The sequence below is a fragment of the Brugia malayi genome (assembly GCF_000002995.4).
Source record: "Brugia malayi strain FR3 genome assembly, contig: Bm_v4_ChrX_scaffold_001, whole genome shotgun sequence".
In the NCBI taxonomy this organism is placed as follows: Eukaryota; Metazoa; Nematoda; class Chromadorea; order Rhabditida; family Onchocercidae; genus Brugia; species Brugia malayi.
In genome coordinates this window covers 23042795-23055302 of record NW_025062479.1, presented here as the reverse complement: position 1 = coordinate 23055302, position 12508 = coordinate 23042795, and the positions used below count along the sequence as shown (strand labels likewise).

Below are 12508 nucleotides of genomic sequence, written 5' to 3'. Positions count from 1 at the left end.
ATCATTCAGTCACTCGATCGTTCAGTCATTCGATCACCCGATCGCTCGATTATTCAGTCACTCGATCGTTCGATCATTCAGTCACTCGATCGTTCAATCATTCGATCACTCGGTCAGTCGATCACTCGATCATTCGATCACTCGATCGTTCGATCATTCAGTCACTCGATCGTTCAATCATTCGATCACTCGGTCAGTCGATCACTCGATCATTCGATCATTCGATCACTCGGTCAGTCGATCACTCGATCATTCGATCGTTCGGTCAGTCGATCACTCGATCATTCGATCGTTCCATCATTCAGTCATTCGATCACCCGATCGCTCGATCACTCGATCGTTCGATCATTCGATCACTCGATCGTTCGATCACTCGATCATTCAATCATTCGATCGTTCGATCATTCAGTCACTCGATCGTTCAATCATTCGATCACTCGATCATTCGATCACTCGATCACTCGATCGTTCGATTATTCAGTCACTCGATCGTTCGATCATTCAGTCACTCGATCGTTCAATCATTCGATCACTCGATGATTCGATCACTCGATCATTCGATCACTCGATCGTTCGATCACTCGATCATTCGATCGTTCGATCATTCAGTCACTCGATCGTTCAGTCATTCGATCACCCGATCGCTTGATCATTCGATCACTCTGTCAGTCGATCATTCGATCACTCGATCGTTCGATCATTCAGTCACCCGATCGTTCAGTCATTCGACCACCTGATCGCTCGATCATTCGATCACTCGGTCGTTCGATCGTTCGCTCATTCAGTCACTCGATCACTCGATCGTTCGGTCAGTCGATCACTCGATCATTCGATCATTCAGTCACTCGATCACTCGATCGTTCGGTCAGTTGATCACTCGATCGTTTGATCATTCAGTCACTCGATCGTTCAGTCATTCGATCACCCAATCGCTCGATCACTCGATCGTTCGATCATTCAGTCACCCGATCGCTCGGTCGTTCGGTCATCCGATCATTCGATCATTCGATCGTCCGATCACTCGATCATTCAATCACTCGATCGTCCGATCACTCGATCATTCGATCGTCCGATCACTCGATCATTTGATCGTTCGTTCACTCGATCGCTGGATCATTCGATCACTCCATCGTTCGATCGCTCGGTCGTTCGGTCATTCGATCACCGATTGTTCGATCACTCGTTCATTTGGTGACTCTAATTTCAATTCTGCTAATGATGTCAAAGTGAAAGAACTGAAACAAAAATGGTTCGACAATAAGAAACAATTGCATTTTTTAAAGTTTTCAATTCGTTCGAGATTTTTTAAAGTTGAAGGAAGAAAGAAGCTGAAATGGATGGGAACACAAAAAAGCGGAAAAGGCGTGTATGAAGAAGCTAAAACGAATAGCAAAGTTTCATTCAGAAAATTCGGCATTCATTCAGCATTCTTAAAAAGCGCGAAGTGAACTGAATTTTTTGCAAGGCAAAAAACAATTGGACAATTCAACCAACACGGGTTGCACTTCATCAGCAAAAAATTATATTTCTCAAATAACAGTTATTGGTGACAAGAGTAAGGTAAGAGTAGAAGGAAAGGTTTTATGGTATAAATAAGATATAATGCTAATAATTATGAAAAGAGGGAAAGATTGTGTGTGATGATTAGGAATTGTTTTCGTTAAAGAAAAACTTTTGAGAACTAAGCATCAACAAGTTTATTATTTCTTAACTGTGTTGCTGTAGAAGAAGAGCTATCTGAAGCAAATGTGAATTCAACACAGAGTAAAATAATGAAGGATAACTGTTCATTAATTGCAGATCCTTCAGAGAATCCTGTAAAAGCACCATTTTTCAAGAACTGCTGACAATATTACAAAAAAAAAAAAAAAACAAAAATAATTACATCATCATGCTAGATAGAGTATCTAGAAGTAAACAGAATAGTTCTAGAAAAATTGCATTCAAAGTATGTCAAAAGTAGAAGATAATGAACATGACTCCACCTGAAGAAGTTTGCCGTTTCCGGTTGGAAATGTTAGCGATACCGAAAAAATATAATTAGCTATATATAAGACTATTAATAGGGTCAAGTAAAGAGTAGATAGTCTGTGATGCGACGAACCAAGATAACATCTACGACACCAACAAACGCTACTCCAATAAAAATCTTGAGTTTCTCGAAAAAAAAAAAAAAGAAATGAAATAGATTAGAGATCAGTTAATCAACGTAATGCAAAAGAACGTATGATGAAGAGTACATAGATGAGAAGGACCCTAAAGGGTTTAAAAGAAGTGGGTTGACAAATTGAGTTAAGCAGTGCAATTTGACAATTGGACAATTCAACCGACACGGCTTGCAACTTCATCAGAAACAACAGTTCAACAGACGATCGATTGTAGTGTGAAAGTGAAACATGGTAGCAGCAATGGTGAAATGAAAGTACGACAATTTACTGAACATTTAGTGGACTATTGATAAAATTTAATTATTATTTTGTTCATTTCTTATATACGTATGATATCGTATAAAAACGATAAAGCTATTATCAAGTTTAAGTGATTTGTTGAATAAATAAGTAATACATTGTCTTTTTCAATACATATATCACAATCCTTCAAGTTAATCTTGCAGAAAAAAAAAAAAGAAAACCAAATTCTACGCTAATCTTTATTATCTCCATCACCACAAGATCGTAATCTTTGATGGCTTAAATACTGGACAGGTAACATTTCAAAAAAGACACTCAAAACTCTAAAGCTTGGAAAGATTTACTAGGCGAACATTTTTTTTTTTTTTTTTTCATGATTACTAATATTATTTTTCAATAGAAAGATTTATGCAATGCATATTTAATCTTACTTTCAGGTTAAACTTAAAACAGGTGACATGAATTTCAAGGATGAATCTTAAAAATCTTTGAAATGAGAATTAATAAGAGATAACATCCAGATTAATCTTCAAATTAGATTTGCATAGATTTGCTTATCCAGCAATTCTCTACAGAATGTCTAAATGATTCACTACTGTAGAAGTAAAGCAGTCCAGTGAAAATATATTCAATTTCAGATGATTGGAAATACATACCAAAACTGTATGCTACTTTACTCTTCCAGACCATGTCATCCTCGTTGTCCGCACAGAAGCGCACAACTTTCTGCTTTTGCGCAAATTGTAGGACTCTTTGGATTATATCACAGTATACCTTAATCATTCAATTTTCTTTTTTTTCCTATCCAAACTTCAAAATAGTTTCTTCAATTCGGTTATAATTATCATACAGTTACCAACAACCTACCACAAAGAATAAACCTTTGTAGCAATTTTTTCTCGTGAAACGATGACAAATCAAAAAAAAAAAAACTTTCACGATAGATTTCTTTAAAATTATCCTCTTTTTGACCTTTTTAATGTTCCTATGCACAATAAGTTGTATTTTTTTTTAGTTTCTCCGACAATAATGATGTTTACACATCACACACACACACACATAAACATTCATAAATACACAAAAATGGTTATAAACATTTGTTTTTTTCACGGATCATTCTCATTAAGTGATGAATCTGCTAGAATTTTCCTTTGTGAAAAAAATAAATTTAGAAACAGAGGCAATATCTGCTTGTTTTCATAAAATAAAATCGAACTACACTTCTGCCTACGTTTATTGATGGAATTTAAATTAGTAGAGACAGTGACTTTGTACAAAATAATTACAATCGTCAAGTAATTTAATACAATTAAATTGTTGTAGAGAATTGAAATGGAAATGTAGTAGGAGAAAGTAAGTATTAGAAGGACAATTATAATGTTTTCTATACTTCTTGTCCAATTCAGCGATGAATTTCTTAAAGATTTCAATTTCATGACAATAAAATTTCACTGAAAAAGTTTTTAATGACATCAAATTGCTATGAAAAATTCATTTATATTTCCTCATTCACTTACTCTGAAGAGTTCAAATTTTTTTATTTTTCGTAGTAATTTTAAAATTATTTTCTACTCTGTACGTAGCGCTTTTGTCCTTTGACAGATCAAATATATAAACAGAACTTTGACACTTTCGTCGCAAACACTTTGGTTTTTTCCTTCGTTCAGAATTTCTGTCATTTATTTTCCATAAGACACAATGAAATGTGAAACATAACGAAAATTAAATTTTATTCAATAAATAGCGCAAAAAAATACAAAGACAATCTTTCTTTTCTAGGAACTGAAATTTATACATTACACATGGAACAACGCCAAAATTTTAATTAAAAAAATGAATTCTGTAGTCGCAAATCATTTCGGCTTAAGCATTTCCGTTGTATATTTATAAGTTTGTCAGTACACAACAGAATACTTTTCCTGTTGTAATGGTGTTTTTTCAATTCATTTATATTTCTATTTTTTCAATTCATCCATTTTCCCTTTTCCAATTCATTTATATTTCTATTTTTTCAATTCATCCATATTCTCTTTTCCAATTCATTTATATTTCTATTTTTTCAATTCATCCATTTTCTCTTTTCCAATTCATTTATATTTCTATTTTTTCAATTCATCCATATTCTCTTTTCCAATTCATTTATATTTCTATTTTTTCAATTCATCCATATTCTCTTTTCCAATTCATTTACATTCTGCAAATAAGGTAAAGCCGATGGGAGCATTTCACGGAAGTAACAAAAGTATTTCTAAATTTTCTTTTATTGACTCTCTGCCACTTCGCACTTTCCTGTTTTTCTGCTCTCAGTGATATTTTGCATTTCAAATTAGCTGATGAAATGCTAATTTGTATTCAAGAAATTATTTTATAATAGGCAGCCTACACTTTAAAACTGGCATCCTTTTTTAATAACAAATTTTCAGGCATATTAATTATTTTTTGAAATTATTTTCTACCAGAAATCTCCTGTCAATTCCACCAATAATCTGTAAGTAACATACAGCAATGGTAGTACAGTAAATAAGATTACCAGTAAAAACATCTTGAGAGACAAAAATTATTGGGATCGAATAAAATTAGAAGGGCCTTAAGAGATGAAAAAGATATCTTTGACTGAATGTGAAATTACTTTTGCTTTTTATTCTTTAGAGGTTTTCACTTCTCAACACAAAATGGTCAAGAAGTAAGTTATATTGAATTGAGCCTGGAGAAAAAGAGAAAATGTTTGAAACTGTTGGCAGTAAGCAAAGAAGCGCAAATGGCAATACGCATTTGAAGTTTTGATGAACGAATAGGGGAAAGGGCCGAGCGAATCGAAAACTGGAAGTCAACCGGTCGTTCCCTATTTTTTACTTTTTTACTCCTTCAATACTTTTTTTTCCATTGATGATGAGTAAATACCATCTAAAAACGCTGTCAAAATTCAAAGAATATTTATATCAAAGTGATGAAAGAGTAATTATTACTTTAATTCTTGTCGAATTAAATTTTAAACATTAAATTAAACATTTCGAAAATCTAACTGACACCATTTTTAATTAAAGTACATGCTTGCATTTCTTTAATGGTTTTTGTTGTCTTACAGGAAAAGCTTAAGACAACAGATTCCAAAGATACAAATCTTTAATTAATCTCTTCTTAAATTTCAATTAATCTAATGAATAAATATTAAACTATAGATATTAATTAAAAGGATATTAATGCAACTCTCTGAACACAAGTATTATAGTCTCTGAACGTATGTGTATATAATTGCTAGCTATCTTCGACAATTCAAAATCATTTCAAACTTAAAAATCGTTGTTTATAAAAACATGCAATAAAAGTACGTACAAATACCGTCCACATAGCAATTTCAATTGCTGAGGAATTTATTCTGACGTAAAATAAATTTGACAACAAAAAATCATTGCAAGTTTTTCATTATTTTTGTTTTTAGTATAGAAAAAGACACTAGAAAGACTTTGCAAACAGTATTCAACAAAAAAGGAATAAAAACAAAAACGAAAAGATTTAATTTTCAGTGCATTTGGCGTTGCTCCACCCAAATTTTTTTTACTAAAATGTTAAATGCGTACTGTTCCTTCAACGTCCACTGTATGAGTAAAATCATTGTCCCATCAGTTCACCCGTATTAACTCATTGAAACACTTTAATGATAGGAATGATCCAGTAATTGAGTAGTGATTAAGTGACTGAGTGACCCGGATGATTGAGCGATCCGGAGGACGAGTGGCTGAATAATCAAACTATCGAATGACTGAGTAATCAGCAACCAAGTGTTGAATAGCCAATTAACCCAGTGAACGAATGATCAAATAATCAAATGATTGAGTCGAGTGATCAGCAATCAAGTGATCGAGCGATCGAGTGTCGAGTAAGTGAGTAATCGAGTGTTGAAGTAGTCGAATGTCGAGTGGCCGAATGAAGAAGTGATCGAGTAATGAAATGATTAAGTAACCGAGTGATTGAGTCATCAATGAAATCTTTTTATAAGGATCGAATTAAAAAAACTTTGAACTGATTTTATCTCTTTGCTCGTTGATTCTTCCGTATAATTACTGAATCAGCAGCTATAATTATCGAATCCACTTTTTTCGTTCAGTTTTTCTTCGTCGAAATCCTTGCGATGGCCAACACATAACGTTGGGTCGTATTGTCCTTTGCATTGAATCTTTGGTTCGCACACGTCGATTTTTCTGGACGAATCAATTGCGCACTGTTATTTGTATAACTTTGTACCAACGAATATTTTCAAATTTGTGCCTTACTATTTGACCATTTTGCAGTGAAAACATATTTAAGGGAAGCAAAAGCAATTTTATCTGAGACAATTTCTCGTCACACTAATGAAAGATGTTTTTGCTGGTAATATTATTTATTGTACTGTCACTGCTGTATTTCATTTATGGATTATTGGGCCGTAAATTGACAATTGATGAAATTGACAAAAAGGCGGTACTGATCACTGGATGCGGAAACGGTAAGGATTTTTGTAGTGGAGGAAATGATTCAGACCGCTGGTTGGAAATTTTCGTTTATAAATGATTTAGAAAAGATTTGGAAGAGATTTCGAAGAGAAATGAATTTGCAGGATTTGGCAGAGATTTAGTGAAACGATGTCTTCAGAATGGGTTAACAGTTTTTGCAGGATGTCGCCGCGCCATTGTACACTTCTAAATTATCTAAAATTAATTTCATTTAATTTTTTTTTTTGATTGTAGAAAACAATTTGTGAAATTGATTTGTCCATATGTTCCGATGAAGTTTACAGAGTGTAAAAGAATTGGAAGATAGCTACAGCTCAATCAGTCAAGGTCGACTGTATGCATTCCAAATGGATGTAACCGATGACGAGAGTGTCCGAAAATCTCGAGAAATCGTAGACACTGTTTTGAGAGAAAAAAATCTCGGTCCGCATCTTTGAAATGTGTAACTGTTTGTCTGAATGATTCTATAGTTATTCAAGAAATACACTAATCAAAATTCAATGATTCTTTGGTATTGTACGGCGGATTAATTCCAATGAAATGATTGCTCAGCACTGAAATTGAAAATATTCTTTTTCAGTCTTTCACGCTCTAATCAACAACGCTGGAGTGCGGGGCAATATCTTCTACGATGACTTTTTGACCGTGGACGACTATAAAGACGTGTGGGAAGTGAATACGTGCGGCGTAATTCGAGTAACGCAAACGTTTCGTGATCTTATCAAAAAGTCCAGGTTCGAATAATATTTATAATATTTGCTTGCTTGACGAACCGTCGAACAACAATTGTGGAATTAATAACAATTTCCAGTATTGCAATATTAATTGCGGTTTCAGCTCATACTTAAAGATAATTCTTGAACTTTCAGAATTTCATGAATGATTTCGAGAAAATTTATCCATTGTGAGAAATTCAGCTAGTTTGCACATTTAATAAGCTTTTTTAAACTAATTGTTTTGTATTTATCCTAATTATGATGTAAATGTTCCCGTTCAATATTCTCTTTAATTTTACCTTCACATTACTGAACGAATTATTAACTGTTCTAAATTTTGTTTTATCCTTTCCCTTTTCTGCAAAGCAAATCTAGAGGTCGAATAGTAATGTGCTCAAGTAGTGTGACACTCGTTTGTGCACCTGGTTTTGGTCCTTATTGCTCATCAAAGTGTGCTCTTCAAGGTTACACTGACGTTATCAGGTATGAAATTATTGATTTATTGGGCTTATATACCTTTTCAGAATCCTTTGTAGCGATAAGAATAACTTGGCATATTGATGTGAAAAATAAATAAATTCTATCCTTAATAGGTAAATATCTATAAATTAATTGACTTCAAGGCATGAACTTGGATCATATGGAGTACAGGTGATAACAATATCTCCGGGCTCATTTTTGACCGGAATGCAAGAAATTCAGGGTTTAAAAAGTATGATCGATACAGTTTGGTATCGATCATCAGAAGATCTCCTCGATGAATACGGCCACAACTATTTGACGAAAGGTATTCATTTCTGCTATAATAAAAGTGAAACTTGCAAAAGTGCATGTGCATGTTGTTTTATAAAACAGAAATGTATGTACAAACAACCGGAATTTATGCAGATAGCATTACAGGAATGCTGAACGTTACAGGATATTTACATTAATCAGAATGTAAATAAGAATGATTAAATAATTAAAGAAGTGAATAAACGAATAATTCAAAATTAAGTGAGAATAATTTTAACAAAATAACTGAAAATGATTTTTAAGTTATACTAATTTTTATTAAAAAGATTTATCCATATGTGTTTTAGCAAAAGTATTTGTACATAATCTTCATGCACAAATATTATCAAAAGATACAACATGGGTAATTAATTCTTATTATGAAGCTATTGTTGCAAGACGTCCAAAACTATCTAACATTATTGGTTGGGATGCAATACTTCTGTGAGTTTCACATTTTAGTGAAATGCAAAGTGTTACAAAATTAATTAGATTTGATCTAAAATTTTATTGACAGAATGTAGAAAATAAAATGAATACTTTCGGTTACACTTCCAAATTTTAATTTCATTTAACTCAACATTTAACATTTTGATTTTTACTACTTTTACTACTTTCTAGTTTTTATCCAGTTTCATGGCTTCCGCCATTTATGCAACTGCAAATCGTGAAATTCATTCTTTATCTGCTCGACGCACCAATACCAGTAGCAACAATGAGAAAGAAAAAAAGTTTGAAAAGCAATTGAATTTTGATATCGATGAAAAGAAGCACATTTATAGGATAATTCTGCATTTCTTTCTATGCTAATTTAAAATTATTGTTAATGAAATCTGTTCTAAATGATGCTATAGAATATTGAATTCTTTATAAATTATACTGATAAAGTGAAAATGAGGCTTGAGAAAATATGTTTATGTGAAGTATATTTTCAAAAAATTTCTTTCAAAATAACTTTCAAATGATCAAAATTTTAACGGAACAAAAAAAAAAAAGAAAAAAAACCGAAAGCTTTCCGAGACCAAAAGTAAAATGTTTCTCCAAGATACTTGAAATAATTTGATGGGATAAAATTTTAGAGAACGATGAATAATTGGAAATTTTCCACAAATAAATCGCAAAATTGATGTCATCGAGTTAATGCGATTGCTGTTAATTCAATGGAACAAATACAAATTAACATTTTTAGTCATATCCTAAAGATAATCTTTTCAGCAAATACATTTTATTTTGGATTAGCTTTAAGAATGAAAATTTTTAAAGGGATCTACTCACTTTTGTTGTAAAAGCATTGATATCTGGCGGAATAGACAAGTTATTTTGTAAAGTACTAACTCGAGGGAAGATCATATTAAATGATATATGATAGGGATAGTTCACTCTCATAAGTGACTCTGTAAACAATAATTTTGTTTTTTTTTTTCTTTCTTTTCTGAATAATTGTTGTTTATGAGTGCTGTAAAAATAAATTTCGAATTTTTTTCTTATTGCCCTATTTCCTTGCGAAACAAAGTAGTTTCCTTTTCTTGATAGTTCAGATCGTTGACTTCTTTATCTTCGATACTGGTAGATTCTCGAATCTGTATTGGTTCCGTTCTGTGTACGTGTACTGTGGGAGCCTCCGTGAAATACGTGAGATACTTTCAAACCTCAAACATGGGTAATTAAACCATAGATTAACATCAAAAATTGTGCAACATTACAATAACGAATTGGTGCATAAAAAACAAATATTATTTACAAAATATTTAAAGTTATAAGCAAGCTAGACACCTCGCAACCGAGCCATACCAAACAAAGAACTATAATGATTCCTTACGGAAGAAAGGAGGGATTTTATGGGTGCTAAGGTTACAGAGCAGATTAAAACAATAGTCTTTGTTCATTACGTTTTGCCATTGTGGCGACAAATATCTTTGTTAGTCTATTGATAATTTGTTTGTTATCAAACTTGACGCCCGAGAAAATGATACTTCCAAGATAGGTAAATAACTGAAATCACGAATTTCAATTTCGAATGGCAAATTCAGAGTAAAGCATATCAGAATTCACCAAATGCAACATTTTCTGCAACACAAAGAATAGACAAGGAACAATGAGAAATAAAAAGTTTGCCATGTGTCATCATTTTTGGAATAGTAATTATCAAGCTTTAAAGTATATAAACAACTAGTTTATAAGCAGTAACTAAATTAGTGGTGAGGAAAATAAATCGAAGGAATTTTACCACAAGGAAAAAGAGAAAATAAGGCGTTTGGTGGCAGAAGAGAATTTGATAGCCACAATATCATAATATTTGTATTAATATAATGAAAATATACTGCAAAATCAAGATATTATTATTATTATTAGCGTTGATCTTTACTCCAAAATAATCATTATCATCATCATCACTCATCATACATTAGCTAGGCAAGTACTCAACATGTGGTAATCATAAATAGGCAAATGTAATCATGACTAAACTTATGGTAATCAGAAGTAGGCAAGCATAATCATGAATAAACATATGGTTCAATCATGCGTGATCATTATTAAGCATATGATAATGATAACTAGACGCATGCAATCATGATTAAGCATATGATAATCATAACTAGACGTATGCAATCATGATTAAGCATATGATAATGATAACTAGACGTATGCAATCATGATTAAGCATATGATAATCATAACTAGACGTATGCAATCATGATTAAGCATATGATAATCATAACTAGACTTATGCAATCATGATTAAACTGATTATGGCAATCATAAGTAGACAAGTGTTAATCTACATTAATATACATCGACAATACACTGATAATTTCGCAGAGGTACTGTGGAAAAAGCAGAAGAATAAACGAATGCTTTTTTTTTGGAATGTGTTGGGTAATTGCACAAGATCAATTGAATTGAAGTTTGATATTGCCAAGAAATTGATCTCCGAAAAAGTTTAACTTCCTATTTAATGGCTTACAATAAAATGCGTAAGTGCATGATACAGTGAGTAAAGAGCTGTCATTATTGAATGTCCTTTACTCTTTACATAGCAAGAGTTTAACATTACGTTAACTGCTCGTAACATTAACTGTAAAATTTGAAAGATTTCAACATTGTTCATAGAAAAGGAGAATAATTGAACAAAGAGCTGAACACTTTAAAATAATTTTTTAGCAATTGAATTTAAGTTTTTAAGTTTGACCATTAGGCTGGACGATGTTAGCAGTGAAATTAGGAGCAATTTACAGTACATTAAGCAGTGTCCATATACTTTGTCTACCAGTCTCGACAATTGTGTGTTCCGTAAATGATTGTTTATATGAAATATAAAATTGGAATAGTTTTATATTTGTCTATGGAATATTCAAATAAGTTCATCATCAGTCTTATGAATTTTATACAACTTTACTTAGATATATTGTAATTCGGTTTCTTTTGCAAGTGATAATTTTTGATTCAAATAATCCATAATTTAAAATTTATTCATGAAGTTATCAGATCACCTGAAATTTAAGAAGAGATTAATTAGAGCAAACCGGATTCAGAATTTGTATCATTGGAAATCAGTTTCTGCTGTCTCAAACCTTCATTTATTTTAACATTTATTTTAATGCAACCCCTGTAGGATAGCAAAAATCATTGAAGTAATACAAACATGAATTTTAATTAAAAATGATGTCTGTTAGATTTGCGAAATGACAATTCGACTACAAATATCACTCTTTCATCATTTCGATATAAATATTCTTTGAATTTCGACAGCGTTTTTAAATGGTATTTACTCGTCATCAATGGAAAAAAGTATTGAAGGAGTAAAAAAGTAAAAAATAGGGAACGACCGGTTGACTTCCAGTTTTCGATTCGCTCGGCCCTTTCCCCTATTCGTTCATCAAAACTTCAAATGCGTATTGCCATTTGCGCTTCTTTGCTTACCGCCAACAGTTTCAAACATTTTCTCTTTGACCAGGCTCAATTCAATATAACTTACTTCTTGACCATTTTGTGTTGAGAAGTGAAAACCTCTAAAGAATAAAAAGCAAAAGTAATTTCACATTCAGTCAAAGATATCTTTTTCATCTTTTAAAGCCCTTCTAATTTTATTCGACCCCATTAATTTTTGTCTCTCAAG

The 12508-nt window shown here is 32.2% G+C and overlaps 1 protein-coding gene across 1 annotated transcript; it reads left to right on the top strand.

Annotated features, from left to right (window-relative positions):
• Positions 1 to 6883: 6883 nt before the first annotated feature.
• Positions 6884 to 9139, top strand: Bma-dhs-2.2 (oxidoreductase, short chain dehydrogenase/reductase family protein; the record flags this gene model as incomplete). Its single annotated transcript, XM_043075843.1, has 8 exons — positions 6884 to 6894; positions 6965 to 7079; positions 7186 to 7324; positions 7482 to 7635; positions 7993 to 8100; positions 8241 to 8404; positions 8700 to 8835; positions 9013 to 9139. 8 exons carry the CDS (start codon positions 6884 to 6886, stop codon positions 9137 to 9139), a joined length of 954 nt encoding a protein of 317 aa, XP_042931777.1.
• Positions 9140 to 12508: the final 3369 nt, after the last annotated feature.